The sequence below is a fragment of the Manihot esculenta genome, chromosome 18, assembly GCF_001659605.2.
Source record: "Manihot esculenta cultivar AM560-2 chromosome 18, M.esculenta_v8, whole genome shotgun sequence".
Classification (NCBI taxonomy): Eukaryota; Viridiplantae; Streptophyta; class Magnoliopsida; order Malpighiales; family Euphorbiaceae; genus Manihot; species Manihot esculenta.
Genome location: NC_035178.2, coordinates 4,057,675 through 4,079,780, shown reverse-complemented (window position 1 = coordinate 4,079,780; position 22,106 = coordinate 4,057,675). Strand labels below are relative to the sequence as shown.

General features: G+C 31.3%; 4 protein-coding genes across 4 annotated transcripts; 2 read left to right on the top strand and 2 right to left on the bottom strand.

Moving 5' to 3' along the window:
• Positions 1–2,973: 2,973 nt before the first annotated feature.
• On the bottom strand, positions 2,974–5,006 carry LOC110607139 (increased DNA methylation 1). The gene has a single exon (XM_021746216.1). It carries the CDS (start codon positions 4,818–4,820, stop codon positions 3,144–3,146), a length of 1,677 nt encoding a protein of 558 aa, XP_021601908.1. The 5' UTR covers positions 4,821–5,006; the 3' UTR covers positions 2,974–3,143.
• A 2,056-nt stretch (positions 5,007–7,062) lies between these two features.
• LOC110606081 (F-box/kelch-repeat protein At5g43190) lies at positions 7,063–8,817 on the top strand. Its single transcript, XM_021744827.2, has one exon. It carries the CDS (start codon positions 7,539–7,541, stop codon positions 8,661–8,663), a length of 1,125 nt encoding a protein of 374 aa, XP_021600519.1. The 5' UTR covers positions 7,063–7,538; the 3' UTR covers positions 8,664–8,817.
• A 2,951-nt stretch (positions 8,818–11,768) lies between these two features.
• On the bottom strand, positions 11,769–14,941 carry LOC110606022 (mitochondrial outer membrane protein porin 2). Its single transcript, XM_021744737.2, has 6 exons — positions 14,785–14,941; positions 14,638–14,705; positions 13,045–13,155; positions 12,879–12,965; positions 12,588–12,796; positions 11,769–12,316 (listed from the first exon to the last, which is right to left on the bottom strand). Exons 1-6 carry the CDS (start codon positions 14,831–14,833, stop codon positions 12,010–12,012), a joined length of 831 nt encoding a protein of 276 aa, XP_021600429.1. The 5' UTR covers positions 14,834–14,941; the 3' UTR covers positions 11,769–12,009.
• Positions 14,942–18,946: 4,005 nt separating this feature from the next.
• On the top strand, positions 18,947–20,990 carry LOC110605797 (U-box domain-containing protein 4). Its single transcript, XM_021744435.2, has 2 exons — positions 18,947–20,106; positions 20,730–20,990. Exons 1-2 carry the CDS (start codon positions 19,126–19,128, stop codon positions 20,805–20,807), a joined length of 1,059 nt encoding a protein of 352 aa, XP_021600127.1. The 5' UTR covers positions 18,947–19,125; the 3' UTR covers positions 20,808–20,990.
• The last annotated feature ends 1,116 nt before the right edge of the window (positions 20,991–22,106 follow it).

Genomic DNA, 22,106 nt, shown 5'->3' with positions numbered 1-22,106 from the left:
TTTTGAATTCAAAATAGATACCCACAAAGGACACCTTTGCATGAGGGTTTGTGTGTGCAATTGTGCTGATCTGACTCACTAACTTTGACATGCTTCTTTTAATATGACTTTTATGATGCCCATATGCTTTTAGCATGCATCGCCCAATTGACTAAATATTATATTGCTAATAAATTGCATTTCAAAGATATTTATTTTATTTTTTATGCAATTATCTATCAATTACAATTTAATTAATTATTAATTACTACTAATGTTTATATTCAATAATTAAATATTAAAATTATTTTTATATAAAACAAATCTTATAATAATTGCAGCCACTCAATTTTCAAGAAGGTGACAACTAGAGACAAAGATAAAAGATGGGAAAAAAGAAATAGTGGCCTAAGCAACTCGGTAAAGAGAGGGGATGAAAGACGACTCCCACAAGGCCACCACAACGAGTTAGCTGTGCTCGAGAAGGTCCCCATCCGCTTATCATGCAACGTGATTGGCGGAAATTCTTTTTCCATTATAACTTTCAATTTTTATTCATTAGGCATGTGGCGATCCATTTTGAATCCAACTAATATTTTAATTTCAGAAGTTGTATTTCAAAATCAAATTCAATTTTAATCCAATTCAAAATTTTCAATTATATCCAATTTGATGATTTATTTCAATATAAAAATTTAAGTTTAACACTAAAAAACTTAGCCAATATTTAGAAATCAATCAATACTTTTTTATTAAATATATATTTAATTAGTCTAACTTAATTTTGATTTAAAATAACCAATTCAATAGTTAAAATATTTGTAAAAATTTTTTAAAAAAGAATTTAGATTATTGCAGTTTAAAATTCCAGGGTTGGACAATTAATAATTTAATATATGCACGTGATAAGCCGTAAGCACCTTCCTAATGATGTGTACAAAAGGTAAAACAACAAACACGTCACGTGCTCTCTCTCTCTCCCACCCTCTGTTTCTAAGGTGTCAAAAACATTTTACAGATTCTAATGGACTTCAGAGGAGAGGCAGAAGCAGCAGCAGGAAGCAATGATGCTTTTTCTGATAACTTTGTTTGTCGTATAGGTAAGAAATTTGGCAGCATGAGTCTGACGAAAATGGAGGTGACAAGCCTCTGAGGAGTTGAGGCTCTCTCTTTAATTTCTTTCTCTTTACAGCTTTGAGGACGTCGCTGTCCCACCAACTTATGTCACCCTCTAATTCTAATTTTCCACCAAATTAATACTAAATGATTGAGTAACTCCCCTCATCACCCGCACGCACATCACACTTTTTTAAAAAAAAAACTGAAGTACATTGAATATTAAGTATTTACGAATTTCTTTTTTTGTATTAATTCATTGTGAAATTCAGTGTATCTAGATTCATCTAAAGAGAATCTCTCTTTTTTTTCTCTTTTTTTTTTTTAAGAAATTCCTTCTTTCGACTTTCTTCTACTCCATCCGAGTAGAGTAAAGTGTTTGTTTTTTTAATTGCTGATTAGAGAATGAGTTCTCCTTCTATCTATAGTTGATTTTCTTTTCTTTTTGTTTTTACTTTTTCTTTATTTTCTTAACAAATAGTTTGCTAATAATTTTGAAGAAATTTTATAAATATGCTCTTGGTTAGTTGGTTGTTTTTATTATTGTAATGACGCTAAATTGAAGATTTTCCAAATATTTAACTCTGGAATTAGGCTTTGTTAGGACCTTGTTGTAATGCTAGTTCCCTTCTTTTTGGGCTACAACCCATGAGTAAGTTGTTTAGGCCTTGAGCCTTTTTCCACTACTAATGAATCTTATTTCTTGGCTAAAAAAAGAAATCAGTGAATTTTTTTTTTATAAAAAAAATAAAGCAAAGTTGTGAATCCATTATGAGCTCCATAGGTGAACCTTTATTGGGCCAACTACTCTATGAGGATGGATGTGCAACCTTCTGCGGGCCGGATGCTATCTCATGACGGCCTTTAATACCACGGGAAAAGCAAAAGAAATCTGCTTGGTTGAACTCCAGCCAAGAGAGCTGTCAATTACTTTGCGACTTGATTTTTTAAAACCAAGATCATACCACATGCATATTCAGCCTATGCTAGATTGTAAATGTTTGAAACAATGTGCATATGGATAAATTTTAAAGGTTCTATCAGGAAATTGATAAAGGTCCTCTTGAATCCATTATCTGATTGATAAAAGTCCCGAAAGGTTGACCACAGGCCACACAATGTTGCAACAGCGTTCTCACTTTACGCTATCTGATGTATATTTCAACTGACACACAACTAAAGATGATATCTCAATCCAGATTGATTGCAGATGAGATGGTGGATCCTCTACCCTAGAAATTAAAAGTTATTAATCTATGTTTACTTGTATGTATGTCGCAGAAAACAGATTTTAAGCAATAGTGGCTGCAGATGGCTGCTTTCTTATTGAGCTTTGATATGAACATGCAGTCACACTGGGCCAGCTGAGGATCAAGATAGCTGTGAGTGATTAACATCTGCTGCTGCATCTTTTTGTTCTACATAATCTTAACAATCTTCATCTCCCACATTGTTTTCTATTGTACTCAGATGTACTTACTAGTTTATTTTTCTTTATAGTCTGTCAATAGTTGAATTGAATGACTTGTTAGAGTGGGACTTTCTTTTCAATGATCATTTTTTGCTCCTGTTTTTGTGAGAAAGGCTTAATGAGCTCTAGTAGAAAATGGCAGGGGGATTTAGGTTTGAGAATCATTGTACATACAACGATTAAATATATTATCATTTGATTATATGGTGGGATTTACATGGAATCTACCCTGATCAATTGCTATAACAAAACTACTTTTGCTAACTCTATCCAGCCATTCAAGATATTGAGGCTTAAAAGGGAAAAAACAGTAAGATACCTATATATAAGCAGAATCACCCATTACTCAATTGTCATCATTTTCAAAAGAAAATAGTAGGAAAAATAAGTCTTTATAAGATGGACAGAAGACAAAGATATAAACTTCCTACAATCTCTCAATCCAACTCTTTCATCTGCATATAAAAGTAAATTTTCTTATAATGGTCTAATATAAACTTCATATTACAATGTCAAGGCCTAGAATATCCATTTAAAAAAAATAGAGGTTTAAATTCAGGATTAGTTCATCAGATCATCAGCAACAATATACCTTCCTCAAGATCTTTTGGCACATGATAGCATCTTGAAAATTCAGGACAGTGTATGCCAAATTCTCCCTTGTATCAAAATCTGTCATCTTAGAGAATCCAAAGGAATTGATCCAAGTGTCCACCATGCCAGCAGCAGAAGGTAAAACTAACCTCTCCACTCCCAAATTCATTAGATGCTTTTCAAGCTCACACATCAATATCCTGCACAATCCAAGTCTTCTATGCTCAAACCTGGTGCCAACAAAAGGCACCTCAGCCACCTTATCTCCACAAACCCGCACATTAGCAGCACTCATTGCTTCACCATCTCTCTCTAAGAGCACTGTGTAGAATCCCCGAAAGTTCAAACGATTGAGCACAGATCCTCTGTTAAAGATCACATCCTCAATAATATCTCTTCCCGTGTAGGCTTCTTCAACTGATTCAAAACATTCATGCATGACATCAAGAGCAAGATTAAGCCTCCTATTGTTAGCTGAGAAGTCCTTGAGGGGTTTCAACAATGTCCAAGTGAGATTGTCTTCACCTACAACAATCGATTTTCCCACAAGCTTTTGGAGACTTGAAAATATTTCTTCGCACTTGTTGCTGCAAAAATTATCATGAAAATTTCTACCTTCAAACTTGATTAGTCCTCTATCCCTTGCACACCCAACATGAAATTTAAGGTGGCATTGGTCACAACTGACAGTGCAACCATCTTGCTGAACAATCTCTTGGAATTGGGCGTGGCCACAAATAATACAACAGCAAAATGGGCAAAACCAATCCCCATCAGGAACATCCTCCAAACCAATACAACTTGTGTGAAATGCTGACGGACATTGATCACATAAAATTAAATCACCCCCATCTCGACAAACAGAACACACATAATCACTAGGTTCCTTTCCACATTGTTCATCTTTCCTCTTACACACCCTAGTTGTGCTCTTTTGCCTCTTATATTTACCACACAATTGCTTATTACAATCCGACAATGACCTGCCATCTTCCAATAAAATATTCTCTGATGGCCTGTGTTGAGTGCTACCAGCATGAGATTCAAATTCAGTGAGCTTAAAGATCCGCTCACAACAAGTGCACTTGATTCCACCACGAGTTATCCACCCTTCTGTCAATTGATTACCAGGCCGGCCAGTACGGTAATGCACTCTTGCCCCTATCAACACCACATTATTGTCTATCAACAAAGATAAAACAGTATGACTGCGTTTTGAGGAACAAGCACTTGTCCCTCTCTTCTTAGCCCTTTTGCCCGAGCATTGCACTTGGGTAGTCTGATTAAATTTCTGATTACCAACTCCTGATTTCTTTGAAGTTTTAATAACTATCTTTTTACCTCTTTGGCTCTGCATAACGGGTTCTCTCAGATCATGACATAGTTGATGAAGAGAATAATATATCTGGGTATTATCAGGCGAGATGTATCGATATCTATATGAATTCCTATAACTTTTACGCTCGATTGTCCAACCCAAATACGAAAGGTGCTTCCTTACATCTATTGCAAGAGAGTCTGAAGGCTTTTTACCGTAAATGAATTCATCTTCATATTTGGCAATGGCAGAAGGACAAAACTCCACGCCACCATATAAAGTGTAAGGACTAACTGGAACCCATTCTTCAAACCCTGGGTTGTCGATCCTTCGCCTCCTCATGATATTGGTTTTCTTGCGCTAAAAGCCAAAAACGATTCCTGAGATTTTCTTTCGTTGAAACAAAAAAACCCTGCGGATTTGATTTTGAAGCGTCATGGGACGAAGGGTTTTAGCCTGTGAATATATTTTTGGTTTCCTTTCTCCTTTTCCTAGAATGATTTTTGAGTACCGGGAGTCCTGCGGCAGTGTGCAGAGAGTTTTTAGTTTACCAAATAACTCTCAAATTAATATCCTTAAGAACAGGGATCTCTTTTTCCTGTTTTGAAATCATTAATACTGATCTCTTGCCTTTTTTTTTTTTTTTTTTTTTTGGTTAAAAAAAATGTTCTTAATAAAATGAATTTTCAAATTTTAAATATTTTGATATAACTTTGAAATCATTTTATTATTAAAATTATTAGATATTCTCTTATTTTAAATAAAATTATAATAGGTAATTTATATATTATTATAATATAAAAGAGGAAGTGAATAATAATTTTAAGATAATAAAAAAAAGAAAGATAAATAAAAATTATTGAAAGAGGATTATATTATTTAAATTTAAATTCATAAAAATACCATGAATTGAAGAATACAGTGTGCAATCTACCAATCAAATATTTTAAAATACCGTGTATTATTTTTATAGTAATATTTATATAAAAATAAAATATATTAATTTCTACTTTACTTTTATATTTTATTTTCAAAAATATAATATCTCTAGTACTTCAACTAAAAATTATTAGAATTTATCACACACAAATATATTACACTACAAAAATATGTCGAAAGTAGCATAAATATATTACACTATAAAAATTTATCGAAATATTAACGGATATTAGTAAAAGATTTAAATTTGTTATAAATTTATAACGGATTAGTAACGGATTTTATATTTCGTTACTAATTTTTATTATTTAGTAACGGATTAATAAATCCGTTACTAAATTTATTACTTAATAAAATTATTTATAAATTTAATACCTAATTTTAAAATCCGTTATTAAATTAGCTAAAAATTAATAACGAATCTCAATCCGTTACTAAATCGATTACTAAATAAATAAAGTAGTAACGGATTTAATAATGGAATGCAATCTATTATATAATTAGTAACGAATTTAATAACGGATTTAATCCGTTACTATTTTTTTAACAAAAAATCGACTTTTTATTTTTTAAAATTTCATATTTTCTTTTTAAGTTAATAATAGATATAATCTGTTATTAAATCTACTACTGATTCTAAAATTTATTAACGGATTCTATAATTCATTACTAAATTTTAGAGAATAAAATACCACGCTTTTATTTTAAAATTCGGCCTTTTTTTCTTTATAATTTAGTAACGGAAAAATCTGTTACTGAATTCGTTACTAATTTAAAAATTAATAACGGATTAAGAAATCCGTTACTAAAATTTGAAGAATAATACTGTTTTTTTATTTTAATTCGCCAGCGATTTTTTTAAATTTACTCAATTTAAATTTAGTAACGAAAAAATCTTGTAGTGTTAGTTGTAACATCAATAATATGTAAATAAGTAAAAAAATTTTAAATTGAGTAAATATTTATTAGAAATATTTTATTATTTAGTGAATTAATTCATTATAAAAAAAAAATTTTCTCTCAATTCAATAAATTGAAATATCTGTAATTAAAAAATATAAAATAACTAATTGGAAAGGACAACAAAAAATTTCCAAGTAATTAAACTTTAATTTTTCAACTTCAAGATAACACAATTACAAATTTTTCTTGGTCAAATATTAATGTGAAAAATTATCTATATCAATTCAAAACGGAAAATATATGAGAAAGTGAAAATAGATGTAATATTGCTTTCCTCTCAATAAATTTTCTTTATTCATCTCAAATTATACTTTTTTATTTTTTAGTTCTTTTTATTATTACAATGCAGTAAATAATATGGGCAACGAATTATCTGAATAAGACTAGCAACTATCATTCAACCTAAGATCCAAAAGCGCAACCCAACAGCCCAACAAAGGAGACAGGAAGCATCGACATTGCTTGTTGCACCAATTCCACCACCAATCAAAGCAAAGAAAGGAGAATAATAGAAAATTTTAACCTTCCAACGATATGTTCTCATCGAAAAAATTATCCATATTCACAATATGCAAACCCATAATACCCAGAAGAACTGCCCAGACAGCCAAAAAAACTAAGCAAGCCAGCCCCAGCCTGAGCCTCAGCATGCAAATTCAAAATCAACACAAGCATCCAAAACTGAGTGGAGACATGCACCAAAATCAAGAGTTATCTGTGTAGGCAGGGCATATAAATTCTGCCTTTTCTGATTAGTTTTTTCCCCAAAAAAAAGGACTCTGAAGAGGTCATAGACGGGAAACGAGTGGAAGTTGAGCACCGGCTGCACCAATTAGGATGTTTTCTAATTAGCGGGAAATGTTCCTCTCGAGAGAGGACAGTTTGGGAATATGAGCAAAGAGTAGAATATAAAAAGAGACCTACTTGATCGCAAAGACCTAGCTGATTGCATTGCGGATCCCAACACAAAACAACCACTTGCACCTTTATTCAACCATCCCAATTAGTTTACTAATGGGATTATGTCAACGTTCTCAAGATAAATCCTACTGCTTTTCTACTCAAATGCATCCTAAATTTTCATGATCAGTATTTTAAAAGAATCCCATCAAACCCTGTTCCCCTGTTTCTCTCTTGAAGATCAGAGAACAATCAAGGATGCCCTGCAGCAAAAAGTCTCTGCCCATCTTCCCTGAAATGGATCCCGGGATCTGGAGTCGTCTGCCAGATGAGCTCCTCGATCATGTATTGGCTTTCTTGCCTCTCAAAACGTTCTTGAATTTGAGATCAACGTGTAAGCACTTCAGGTCTCTGATATTCTCTCCTTCTTTTATGTCCAAACATTGCTCTTCTGGTTCTCCTTTCTCTTCGTTTCTTCTTCTCTCTCATCCTCAGTTTTACCATCAATACTCCTTATATGATTCTATAATCGGCAATTGGCGTAACTTTACTTTGTCGCTCTCTTTTTCGCTACCGTCTGCTGCTGCTGCTGCTAGTTCTCATTCCTGCACTCTGCTTTCGTGTTCTAATGGGCTTTTTTGCTTCTCTCTTCCCAACTGCTGTTCTTTTCTTGTGTGCAATTTCTTGGCCAAATCTTCGAGGGTTATTGAATTCCCAGGTTACCCTTTTGCTTTTGAGTCGCTCACTTTTGTCTCAACCCCATTTGGGTACAAAATCTTCGTTCTATGTTCCAAGTTTTCGTCAATTTCATCTTTTATTTACGACTCAAGTCTCAATTCTTGGCAAACATTAGATAACCTTGAGCTCATCCTAAGCGACAATTGTCATCAAGAAGGTGTATTCTTTAGTGGGTCATTGTACTATACCACTCCAGAGCCATTTTCAATAGTGTGCCTTGATTTGGAAAGCGGAAAGTGGAAGAGATTCAGCAACGGATTGCCAGAAGAGCTGACTTTTGTTAGGTTGGTGAGTGACGGTGAAAAGAAGCTGTATATGATTGGTGGGGTTGGGATAAATGGAATTTCAAAGATGATGAAATTGTGGGAATTGGGTAATGAAGGGAATTGGGTGGAAGTTGAAAGTGTGCCTGAAATAATGTGTAGAAAATTTGTGTCAGTTTGCTACCACAATTACGAGCATGTGTATTGCTTTTGGCATCAAGGGATGATCTGTGTTTGCTGCTATACATGGCCAGAGATTTTGTACTACAAGGTTGCAAGGACGACCTGGCATTGGCTTCCCAAATGCCCTTCATTGCCTGATAAGTGGAGCTGTGGATTCAGGTGGTTTTCTTTTGTTCCAGAACTGTATGCTTCAGTTTGATGGGGCTCTCATTTTCTGCATTAGTGGATTTTGGTATCTAATCTTCCCTTTCCTTTTTCATATCACTTTTGGCTGTGCATGTGTAATAAGCCAGAAGCTTAGATACTTAGTTTGATGGATATGGAGAATTCTATTTTTGGATTGTTCTTGTTAATTACCGTAAATTGACACTTTCAAGTTCATGAAATCCAGATTGAATAACAAGAATTTATTAAATTTGAACAAGACTAACTTACTAACTTTTGGAACTAATCCAAAATTAACATAATATCCGAGCTATTTCTTCCCTTCCAGGTAACTTGTTTCTTATAGGATTTGGACATTCTTCCTTCGAGCTCAATTTTAGAAATTTTAGAGTGAGTTAGTATTCATCAATTTTAACAGAATTAATGGTCAATAACTTGAATAATTCAATGACATATTGCTAATCAGCTGTGGAAATGTGAAAGATAAACACATGATAATCATCAGAACAAGTGGGGAGTTGCAGTTCCTGAAACCCATGTGGGATGTGGAAAAAGGGAATATTAAATGTCATTGAGAGATTAATCATCCTTGGGAAATTGGACATTTGTAAACTTTTACTTGTAAAATGAATAGGTTTATGTCCTCATGAAAGCACACATGTCATCTTTTTCTATATGAGTGGTCTAAGCTATTTGATGATTGGCTTTCAAGTTAGTCCAATGGTGGCAATTTCTAAATATAGATTTCTAGATGTAAAGGGAAGTTCAAAGATTCAACCCACTCTTCTTTTTTCCTGTATGGACTGGCACACCACTAAGAAGATGCAACTTGAGGTGGTGGTTCAGTGATAATGGTGGGTCTATACTACACCTAGATCTCCTTGTTTTAGATTTAATTTTGTTCATATATTTATAATATGTACATAATAATTTTATGATAATATGACTATATTATATTATTTTAATTTTATATAAAAAAATTTATGTTATTTAATAGTTTTAATGATTGCATTTACATGCTTAATCGGATAGTAAGTACATTTAAATAAATCTAAAAGATTTTATATTCTACTCTCTCAATCTCAAATTTTCAATTAAAAAAAATAATTTTTAATGATTAATGGCTCAATAGGCCATGATGACCATTGACCAGAACAAATATACTCTATATATGGAGAGAAAGAGCTGGATAATAAAAAAAAATATTCCAATAATCTCAGGTTGTTATTTTTTAATTAGAGTTTTCAAATTTAAATTTTGAAGATGAAATAATATGGCACTGAGTTTTTAAATTTGAATTTCAAATTTAGAAGGAAACTTTTTGTTCTTAACAATGGAGAGAGGATAAATGTCCACTACCATATAATTTATTAAATATAAAAATTAATTGAGTAATTATAAAAATTTATCAGTTGCAAAAATAATTTTTTTATCAAATACAAATTAAAGCTCAATTTACATGATTTTCATTAACAATGTATATTTTTGTCAACACCAAATAATAAAAAGTAAATTATTTTACTGAAATATAATTTTTTTTAAAAAAAATGTTAATTAATTTATTTTTTTAAGATAAGAAATTTGAAGGTCTTTATCATTATCTTGTTGCATAGGTAAACCAACGGAGGAGTTCCATTCAGCATAAGCAGCGGTTGTATTTATCCATCTTCTAATTTATAATTTAGTGATAGTGAAGAAAGTTGACATTATTGGCCGTGGATTACAATCCTTTTCATGTTGGATGTTTATTGATTCAATGAAATTAATTAGTAAAATTATTTGCTCTTTTGATTTTTTATTTTCAAATAATATCTAATTTTAAAGAGTTTATCGTCTTAAATATAATTTTAATGTTATTTGATTAAAAGTTATTAGTCAATTGTTGAGATATTTTTTTATAGGATATTTGGAGTCAGGAAATTTGCTCTAAATTTGGAAAAATTTTGCTACAGAAAGTCATACGGCTTTGTCACTTTTTGCAGTTGAGAGACCCACCAGATGTTGACTAATCAGATCCCAGAATATGCGTTTACGTAAGCTCAATTTCAGTTATCTTTTGCATTTGTTAAAAAATATATTGGTTTTTATTTATCTTTTAAAATATAAAAAGTGAAAAAATTTTAAATTTGAAAATTTTCCTTTAATTTATTTTAAAATTATTTACTTCTATGATTAAAAAAAAATATAATAATTTTCCATTAAAAATACCCTCAATAAATATTTACTTATAAAATTAACATTATTTAAAGAAAAAAAATCATTAGATCTTGCATATATGTATATTATAGATTATAAATATAGAATCTCATATTTAAAACCTTTACTTAAATAAATTATTAATAAAAAAAAGTAAATGAATTTTTAAACAATTATATATAACTTTCTATAATATATTCTTTTAAATAAAAAATAATTAGTTTCTTTCATTTCAAATCTTAAAAATATCAATTGAATTAAAATTTTATATTTTTTTCTTATTTTAAGTAACGATTAAAAAATAAATAAATAAATAAATACGTGTAGAACTGAGGCTCTAGTTCGTAATTATTCATTATTCCCCAACTCTCTTGAAAATTATTTTTAAAAATCTAAACACTTGATTCTTCTCTTCATTTATGATTTATTTGTTACCGTTAATAAAAATCTATTTCCTCTTTCATTGCTTACGTCTTAATTGTATCCGTGGACATCGCAACTAATAATGAATAAGAATATGATGTGATTCTCGTCTATACTTTCACAAATGAATTTGTATTTTTTAAAATTGAATTTATGTTTTCTCTCGTACGGTTTTGCCATTAAATTAAATTATTTATTTATAAATCCCAAATAATAAATAAACCCATTCTCAATTAAAACAAAATAATACATCTATTTTTCTTGGACAAATTTGAGTTTTTAGTTTTTAGTTTTTCTTCGTGTTGCAAATTTGATTTTGATGAGAATGATACTCCATCCCATTAAGGATCTGATTTCCTAATTGAATTTGAATACGACAAGTGTGGATGATGAAGATCCCTCAATAAATAGATTCAACAGAACTTGCAAACAATTTTGAGATCTGTAAAAAATGATCCAAAAACTGAGGATAAATGAAAAACAGTAGCACATTTCCAAAGTAATTAGAACCAAACATTAATAAAACTCGAGCAAATTGGTCAGTAAATACTCGATTCAATAGCAAATAGCAAGTACATGATTTGAGCAATCTGTGGTAAACGTTTTTCAGAAACCAAGATGAGAAATCCCATCTCAAAGGAATTTTCAAATAATGTCAATTCCCAAAATGCCTCAATTTGAGTGGAGAAAAATCAGGAAAAATTATATGAATAAAATTGGTTGCATCATTCTTTCTTGGTATGAGTATAGCCATTAGCCAACTAAGGCTTGAGAGAGAGTGCAAACCCAAGCTTGGGATTCTTCTGCAAGTCCTTGGTGTCGAAAGCACCAGAAATTGTCAGGAAAGACTTGGGCTTGAGCTCATGTTGTATAAGAACACCAAGGTTGCCATGATTGTTTAGCTTTGCCTTAAACAATGTCTGAGGATCAGCCATATAGGAACATCCAACAGTTAATGTGTTCTCATTAGTGGAGAACCTTCGACTGATCTCTCCCACTACAGTCGCTTGATTCTGCAGATCTAGATAATGCATATAAGACGCCTTAATTGAGTCTCCTTTGTCAGCCCTGTAAAAGGAAATAATAATGATTCGTTATTCTCATCGTTATTATTTTCATTGCTACCATTTAATCACCCAAGAATTAACATATAGTAATCCTGCTTTGCTGTCACAAGTCTTGCACCAAACAAATTGCACAAAGTAATTATAGATATTGAAAAGTAAAGAAACATAAAATTCTAAAGAAACTTATTTCAATTAATTAGTCCAGTTTGCAGCTCTTGCACTATGTTTCTCACATATTGTAATTGATGAATGTGCAAATTAAGGGCACTTACAGAATTACTGAAGCATTGGAATCTGGCTTTGTGTAACTCACTCCAGCATTATATTTTGCAAATTCACCAGAAGCTGCAGCATAAGTTGTCTCTGCACCAAAGGCAATGGTGGGAGTGCCAATAGTTGCCGAAAGATCGACAGCAGAAGACTTGTTCAAGCCAACAGCTGCAGTGATACCAGCATGTTGATGTAAATACTGTATCTCCAGCTGTTACAGAAAGAATAGACAGCTGTAACATGACAGTTTAGAGTAATGCACGTCCTATTATTAACTAATGGCAGTTCAGTACCTTGCCAGAGCTGTAATCAGGCAACTTTAAAGAAGCAATGACTTTTGTGGATGAAGGAAAATCTGTGATGCTGATGGTTGTTAGGATCTGTTCAATCAATAAATCATTGTCAGGAACAAGATAGAATGCAGCTTACATTTAGAACAAGAAATAGAATGAGTTGTACGTTTGATTCTGTGTCAAGTTTGACATCAAGTGATCCATTCTTGAATTTATGTTGTGTTGCTACATCCCCAGCAGACAGACCTCCCTTTGTAGCCAAACTTGAAGTAATGGCCTGAAGAAAAATAGATGACATTATTACCCCAATACGCATATAGATGCAATGCTAACTACTCAAATATCATGTACTGTGCAATTTGAAATGTTGTTTCTTTTCTAGGAGGTATTTGAAACGCAAAGAAAAAAATGTGAAAAGGAACATGGACATTTGCCCAAAAAAAATGTTATTGGCCAACATGAATATGAAGCAAACCTTAGGAACGCATAATAATAACAGCAAAGAAAATGCAATAAGAGACATGGTAATCACAAATTGCTTAGCACTAAATAGTTTTTAGAACTTCCTAAGCTCCTTTGAAATTGAATCATTTCCCATAAGCAAGGTGGAAATGGTATTGAAACATCATATATGATTATTATCTTATACACTAAAGCAAATAACATTTTCAGACAATTTCATTAAACCATTTTAGTAATTTGCAGAAGAATTTGAGAATGTTATGCAATTTCCTGAACAACTTAAGGTTGTCTACCGCACTTTTCCACTCTGCTATACCCAAGTTGAATATGACAGAGCCAATGTATCTACTTTATCATATCCAAATCATCAGTTTCTTTTACTCTGGGTAAGACTCTGTCCATTTTACCCACATTTAGCCCACGAGGCACACTTTTCTGGTTGCTAGCATGAGGACCATACAGCTGTCTCAGGTAATAGATTCTAATTTTAAGGTCCCTTATCTATTTTAAACCTGTCATATCAAGATTCTAACAAATTTGGGACAATATAATCCTTTGTTGCAAAGCCAAGAGTATCTGACAACACTCATATTTGATGGCATTGCGCTCCTTGTTCTAATGTTCTAGCAAATCAATCACATCAGTTGACTTGTGATAACATCAAGAATGGTGTTCCACAAGCACTCATTAATAGGACGACTAAACCAAATCGCACCAATGATGAGTATCCAATTATTCATTCTGCCAACCCAACGCACAAGAGTCAAAAGAAAATAGTAACCAGATCAGAGATACCCCCCTCGCATTCATTAAAAAGGCATACCTGCAGGACTACGCATCCTTACAAAAACCTACAGATCACGCAAAAAATAGTACTTAACTGGTACTAGTTATTAGTTTATTCTTAAACTCGGAATCCACTTCGCATATGAAGAACCCCAACACATCTGCATTTGCTTTTGTGTATGCATGTCAATTTGCTATTCTCGTTGTCAATCCTATTCAGATTTGAGCTAAACTATACGAATACATGCTATGAATTCAGCTATTCAGTTTCCATAGATCCAGAGCTATGCCTTAACAAATCATAAGCGGAATAAATCCAAAAACAACACAATTTAACTGTTCAAATCTACGCAAATTCTAGAGCATTTGAATACGATTCAACATAAACAGCTGGATGCAAACAAGTAAGAGGATCAAATAATGAACAGCAAAACTAATAGCGAGAACCAATGAACTTTAAGAGACAATAAATTTTAGAAAAGTAAAAAGAAGACGAGATAAGAGAACGAACCAATCCAGTGCAGGTGGAAGAAGAAATTGTAATCTTCTGATCGGTGGTGAAGTCCTTGGCGAGTAAATCTGCAAAAGCAAGACGAAAAGGAGAAATGAAAAATGGAGACAAAGAAAACACAAACGCAAAGGCAAAGGGAAGATCTACCTCTAGCTTTTTTGCCGAAATCGTAGAAGAGGGCAGGTCCTTTGCTCATGGTGATTGCAGAGAGGGAGAGAGTTGATGCTTCTTAGAATAGAAATTTTGGGTGTTTTTACAGAGCAGCCAGGTCTATTAAAACCCTATATGTAAGCAGCGCCCTTGTCTTTGGCCTTCATTTCGGAACTCGTCGTTTTTTTTTTTTTTTTTTATTAAGACGACCTCAATTTTATTTCTATAAAAGTATTCATTATCAATAAAAATAGAGTTAATAAAAAAAATCATATCTTTTATAAATTTTTATAATCGGTGTATTAAAATTACTATTCATTAAACTTTAAATTTTATTTTTATTTCAATTACATTCTACTATTATTTTTACTGTTAAAGCTTAATTTTTTTATAAAAAAGTCAAATTTTTCATTTTTTAAAATTAAAGTATATAATAACTAAATTATATAAATTATAATTTGAATTAATTTTTAATATTTTATAACTAATATTTTAAAAAATATATAATTTGCAATTAATATAAACAATAAAATTTTTTTCAGAATAATAACAAATAATAAACCTATGAAATAAATTCAAAAATAATAATTGGATAACATTTGACTTAGGATAGAATCATAATAAATTTTTATTTTTAAAATGTTGCTAAAATATAATAATAATATAAAATTAATTTTTAATACAATTAATAATGAAATACTCTTTTGTTTTCCTTCACACTCTGATAATAAAAACTAATTTCCACCCTTAAAAGGACAAAATGATTGAATTAATTACAAGGACGAGGTTATGTACGCGCGCGTCATGCTAAAAGTTATTCTTTATATGAATAAATTAATACAATAATAATATATATTCAGTTTAAATTTAAAATTTCTCCAAAATACTGAATTGAATTAATAATTAACGAATTTAATAAAATATAGACAATATTTTCTAAAATGATAAATATAAGTTTTTCTTAATATTTTTTATTAATTTTTATAATAAATATTTTTTTATATTGCATTGCCAAGCAAGCTAATTAAAAAACTAGAGAGGGCCCAAGTCCAATCTAAGAAACTAACCCCACGGGAACAATCCATTCATTTCTAATCGGTCATAAGAGTTAATAAATTTATTATAAAAATTTGCTGCTATTAACAGTCATGAAATGCAATGCAGTGTTGATTGGGAGAGGAAATTAATCTAAACTAAGCAACAATAATAATTAATTAATAGTTTCCAAACAAACCATAAGTAGGAAAACCACCTGTTTCTTAGGCAGCAGAAAACAGCCATTTTCTATTATTCAGCCTTAGTGTCCATAACACGTACATTGTTCCTCTCCACTCTTGAACAACAATGAAAATTAATCAGAAATAAGTCTCAATCTCTCCATTTACTTTTTATTATAAATAAATAAGTTTATTTTTTTTTAGCAAATAAATTTAAAAGTAAATATGTTATAACATTTTGAATTTCCGATTTTAAATAATAATTGTTAATTCAATAATTAGGAAAAACCATATAGTGTACCATCACTTAATCATTAATCAAACAATGTTGATTAATAATTGAAAATAATAATTGTTAGGTTATGTTTACAATATTATAGTACTCAATTATGCACCATGAACAAGTGGGCATAATATACTATAATGTGATTATAAAATTAAAGAGTTACAATTTTTAAAATAATTTTAAATTAAAATAAATTGTGTATTTTAAAATCAATAATAATTATAATATTTAACATAATATATTAAAATTATGAAATTTTAAATAAATTTAAGATAACTAAACAATTAAAAAGAAAAAAAAAAAACAAACGTGTGAAACTGAATATTGATTAATGGTGATTTTAATAAAAAAAGTCCTAAATTATTCTGACTATTTTATAATTGTCAAAACACACCCTGTTGGAAAAAGGATGTAGCCAGCCCAGCTAACCTGTTATAATTTCTTATAATAATTTATTTATTAACCTTTTAATACATTCTTTTTTTAACAATAATACATTCTTATTTAATATGCACTAAAAAGCAAATTTATTAATTTTATTAATAATTTAATGATAAAGTAATATGAATAGATTATATATTATAAACTGATACAATTTATTGTTTAAATATATTAACTGCATTTATTAAGTTATGTAAGAATAATTATAAATTTATTTATATTGAATATAAATAATATTTTCTAAAAAAATAAAATGTAATTTAAAATAAATTTTAAAAATAATACGGATATAATTTTATAATTTACTGTTTCAATGCGATATTTTGATCACAATGCAGACCTTAGTTAACAGATATCTAAATTAACTAAATTATTTGTGAGGTGATCAAAATTTAATTTAATAGAAATTTAAATAGACTCAATTTAATTTTTAAATAAATTAAATTATAAATAAGTTAAGTTTGAGTTCTATAATATTTAGTTCGTGAGTTGAACTCGTTTCTGAATTTATAAATAAATTTACGAATAGTTTTATTAAATATAATGATATTAATATTATAAGATAAATAAATTCAAATCCTATATATATTTTTATGAATCAAATTTAAATTTTTAAAATTTTAGCTATATAATTTAATTAAATTTTTAAAATTTATAAATATTCGAATTGTTAAAATTTAAAAGTTTTTTTTATAAATTTACGAGTTAATTTATATATTTAATTAATTAAAATTATTTAATTTTAAAATATATAAATAAACTCAATTATTTATTAACTATTCGAAATTAAATTTTATAAAAATTTGATTCATCTAAATTCATTTATTAAACGAACTAAAATTTAAATTTATTAACATTTATTTCAATTTAAAAATAGTAAAATTTAAGTTTGGTTCGAAATTAAAATTTTTTTAATGAATTTAACTTAAAACTTTTCAAAAATAGGGTAATTCAATTTGTTTACCCTTATTTTCCGATCAGTGAAACCTTTTTTTTTTTTTCTCACAAAGTAACAACGTTTAACGGCTACGTGATTTAATTAATTAATAATAAATGAGAAAATAAATATGCCGTGAATTTTAAGGGCATGAACCCATTTGATTATAATAAACCACGAGTGGTCCATAATATTATAGCCTAATTCAGTATCACGGCTAAAGTTATTTTATTTTAGTGGGATTTAAAAAAAATAAAAAAAATCTTAGATGGAAAGGATAAAAAAAAAGATTGATTTTAACAAATGATATCGTTGTAATTATAACAGCCTCACAACCCCTTAAAATAAATTGCAAAGCCAATTTTAAATTAATTTACACACATTCCATTTATCTGTAAATATTCAAAATTAAAGAATTCTTTATATGTTTACACATTTAAATTAGATCACCTAATTATGAATGCAACTAAATTTGCCTCATGAATAAACTATTTATGAAATTACAATATCTTGAAGTTATATTTAATTAATAAATTAATCCTTAAACTCATATTAAATACAATTAAACTTTATCACAATAGACTTCTTAAATTTAATTATCATTATTTTTTGAGAAAAAAAATTGTGAATTCATTTATTTTATATATTTTAATTGATAATTTATATAAAAATAATATATTGTAATATTTAAATTCCATTTCTTTATTTATTATAAAATGTTAACGCGAATATTATTTTTTAATTAGACTTGCTTTTCTTTCAAAAAAAATTCAAATAATTGCCTACTACAAAAATTATATTAATAAAGTGAGTCGAATGGTACAGAAATATCGTAACCCCTATTGTCGCTTGTTTTGGGACCTCGTTGATTGAAATCAAAACTGCAACGGGGCGCAAGGTGAAGCACCGAGCAGAGAGCACAAGCACGCTAGCGCACAAAGTACGTTTGTTACGACAACACCGAATTGCAGCCCCGCTACCAATAGTAACTGAAAGAAAAATTATTATTATTATTTTTTTAAAAAAGGCCTTAAATGAAAATTTACGCTGGAGGAAGCGGAAATAAGAAAGGGACTCAACGTCCAAAGCCTTTATCGAATTGCGAAACTTCCATGCACGCGTTTAAAGGCACCTTTCGCACGTGCTCACACCCGAGTAGGATTTGGTACATTCAAAAGATGCACGTGTTAGCCCATCCTCCAATGACCCACGTTCTATAGTCCAGGTGTTCTTTTTCCTTCGCGCTTATATACACCACGAAATGCTCCCCTCCCCCACTCTCTCTAACTAACTCTCTCTCTCTCTCTCTCTCTCTCTCTCTCACTGCAATAATTCTGCAGCTCCAGCCACCGCAGCCACCGCCTTCCCAACCCGAATTTCAGAAAATCGGATTTCGCAACCCGAATCACAATCCGAGTTCATACTATTTTTGATGCAGTGAGAAGAATATTGTAGTGATGGGGACCGAAAATGGAGCAAATTACACGTATATGGGTAGGAGCTTCGGTAATAGCAGTGTTAACGATGATTCCTCTGCTTTCAGCGACTGTAACAGCGACAGATCCGGGGAGTTCCCCTCAGCGTCATCTGAGAGCCGGCGATTATTGTTAGCTTGCGCATCGGAGAATTCCGATGACCTGATTCGCCAGCTCGTATTGGATCTTGAGTCCTGTTCGATTGACGAGCAAAAGCAAGCGGCTATGGAGATTAGGCTGCTTGCCAAGAACAGGCCAGAGAACCGTCTCAAAATCGCTAAAGCGGGAGCAATTAAGCCTCTGATTACGTTGATATCATCATCAGACTATCAGCTTCAGGAGTACGGTGTTACAGCTATTCTGAACCTATCTCTATGTGATGAGAACAAGGAAGCGATTGCTTCATCGGGAGCGATTAAGCCGCTTGTAAGAGCTTTGAGAACAGGGACATCAACTGCGAAAGAGAACGCGGCCTGTGCTTTGCTTCGCCTCTCGCAAGTAGAAAAAAACAAGGTTGCAATTGGACGGTCAGGAGCCATTCCACTTCTGGTGAACTTACTCGAAAGTGGAGGAATTCGCGGGAAAAAGGACGCAGCAACAGCTCTGTATTCGCTATGTTCAGTAAAGGAAAATAAGTCCAGGGCTGTGCAAGCTGGAATCATGAAGCCACTGGTGGAATTAATGGCTGATTTCGGGTCAAGCATGGTGGACAAATCAGCGTTTGTATTGAGCTTGTTGATTACTATTCAGGAGGCCAGAATAGCTTTGGTTGAAGAAGGTGGGATTCCGGTACTGGTGGAGATCATCGAGGTAGGGTCGCAGAGGCAGAAGGAGATTGCGGTTGCGATATTGTTGCAGATTTGCGAAGATAATTTGATGCATCGTGCTATGGTGGCTCGCGAAGGAGCAATTCCTCCTTTGGTTGCTTTGTCACAGTCCGGCACCAATCGCGCTAAGCAAAAGGTAAGCGAAGTTCTGCATTTCCGGTCGTTTAAGATCCATGTTCTCGTGTCTACTGACGTGGCCCCGGTATTCTGAAAATCCATGTCGTTTTGCTTTCAAAGAAAGAGAACATCGATTGGCCACGTCAGCCAGCTCTTTAACTTTCCCTTTTGGTAAAAAAACTACTTTTTTTTTTCTTCCGAAGTAAAAAACTACTTTAAAGAACAAGAATCAACTCTGTCCATGAATTTTGAAATTTATTGGCAAAGAAACTATTGAATTTTCCTTTTTATCCGCAGACGGGCAAAGAGAAAATGGGGGGCAATTATACACGTTCTCTTAGAATTTTATAATGTTCCCTTTTCATCCCAAATGGCAAAGTGAAGGGTCAATAATTACTTATTTGTTTACATAGTACTGCTTGTTTTACCGAGTCTTAACTCTTAACCAATGGAGGGTTTTAAGGAAATAAAAAATGAAGAGATTTTATGGCCTGCTTTGGCCGTTGAGTTGTTTTTATAGTTGAAGATATGAGTTTTCTTTTAGTGTGTCCTTTTCTTACTCATATTTACCAGTTACCACTACGATTTTGTCTAATGGGAGTGTGGGTTTTCCTGTCGTTTTGTGTGGTGATGTGTGGACAGGCGGAGACACTAATAGATCTTCTTCGGCAACCAAGATCCGGTAACGCCGCTGCCAGAACAGCAGACGTGTCTGTATAAATGGTGTCCCTACCACATGCCCATGTGTAAGCACACCAAGTGTGGATAACTTTTTTATTATTTTTTTCCCCTTCTCCGGCCCCTCACAAAAATTAAAAGAAAAAACAAATATATGTAGATATTTTCTGTACTACGATGCTTGTAAAATTCAGTGGTTTGAGTTTGGTGTTGGCCTTTGGTTCCCTTCGCGCGGAGTTTAAAATTGTTTTTGTTTTTATTTTCCTCAAATTCAAATATCTATTTTGTTTGTAGAAATTAATGTAATAGCAGCATATTGAAAAGCAAAAGAACACTGCTTGACAGTTGACGCAGAACAATAAATTATTAAACAAAGATAGAAAGAACAAGGAAAGTGCTCCAGAAGGGTCGCTGCTGCTCTGCTTCTGCTTTGTTGTGGCCCTTCCTTTTTCTTTTTCTTTTTCTTTTATTTTTAACTCAAACATACTGCAATCTTCCCGTAGTACTCCACGAGGAACCCGTGCATTAGCACAATAAAAAGAGGCTGCAGGCAAATCCTTCAATTCAAAATTCAAATAATCGCCATTAACTTTGGGGAATGAACTCGTCCCATTGTTTGCCGCGTGGTGACCCTCCTGTTTTTATGTGGGTCCAACATTTGACTGCTTGATGATGGGTGGATGATTCTTACGTGTTGTTGTTTTTCTTTTTTTCTTTTTTAAATTAAAGTTTTCTGCTTTTCTAACAAAATTTAATTTTTTTAATTAGTTGGTTATTTATGCATTTATATTCTGATATTTTCATAACCCACTTATCCCATTAATTATATTGTCATGTTTTTTTGAAATCCTTTTAATAATTATAGTCATTTTATTTGGCCTCTAAATTGATAAATTATAGAATAAGTTAATCCTTAAAATTTAAATTAGCTACACACAAAATATAATATTTATTAATGAAACTTATAAAATGTGTGAACTTAAACTTAAAATCATATAAATACAACGGCAAAAAGTTACTCAAATTCCTTATTTTATTTAAATCTCAGTGTGAAATGTTTAGAAAATTATTTTTCTAGTGCTGACTTAAATTTTGAATATGATATCTTTAGTGCTCAACTCACAAGGATTAAATCATTTTAGTCTATAAATTATATGAGTAAATAAGAGATTATAAAATTAAATTATAAAAATAACCTTTTTTCCGAAAAAAGTTGGGGGAAAAAGAAAAAAGCATTGGCTAATTTATTTATTTATTTCCTTAAAATGTTTAGTCTATATCATTATCCTTTCGCTTTTCCAATTGATTAAGCATCTTGTTGTCCCCTTTAGCGGAAACCCA

Coding starts and splice junctions, on each gene's coding strand:
- LOC110607139 (XM_021746216.1), bottom strand. CDS start 4,820: ATGAGGAGGCGAAGGATCGACAACCCAGGGTTTGAAGAATGGGTTCCA.
- LOC110605797 (XM_021744435.2), top strand. CDS start 19,126: ATGGGGACCGAAAATGGAGCAAATTACACGTATATGGGTAGGAGCTTC. Junction 20,107..20,729: donor CCAATCGCGCTAAGCAAAAG/GTAAGCGAAGTT, acceptor ATGTGTGGACAG/GCGGAGACACTAATAGATCT.
- LOC110606022 (XM_021744737.2), bottom strand. CDS start 14,833: ATGAGCAAAGGACCTGCCCTCTTCTACGATTTCGGCAAAAAAGCTAGA. Junction 13,156..14,637: donor CTTCCACCTGCACTGGATTG/GTTCGTTCTCTT, acceptor ATTTTTCTTCAG/GCCATTACTTCAAGTTTGGC. Junction 12,797..12,878: donor CTGATTACAGCTCTGGCAAG/GTACTGAACTGC, acceptor TTTCTGTAACAG/CTGGAGATACAGTATTTACA.
- LOC110606081 (XM_021744827.2), top strand. CDS start 7,539: ATGCCCTGCAGCAAAAAGTCTCTGCCCATCTTCCCTGAAATGGATCCC.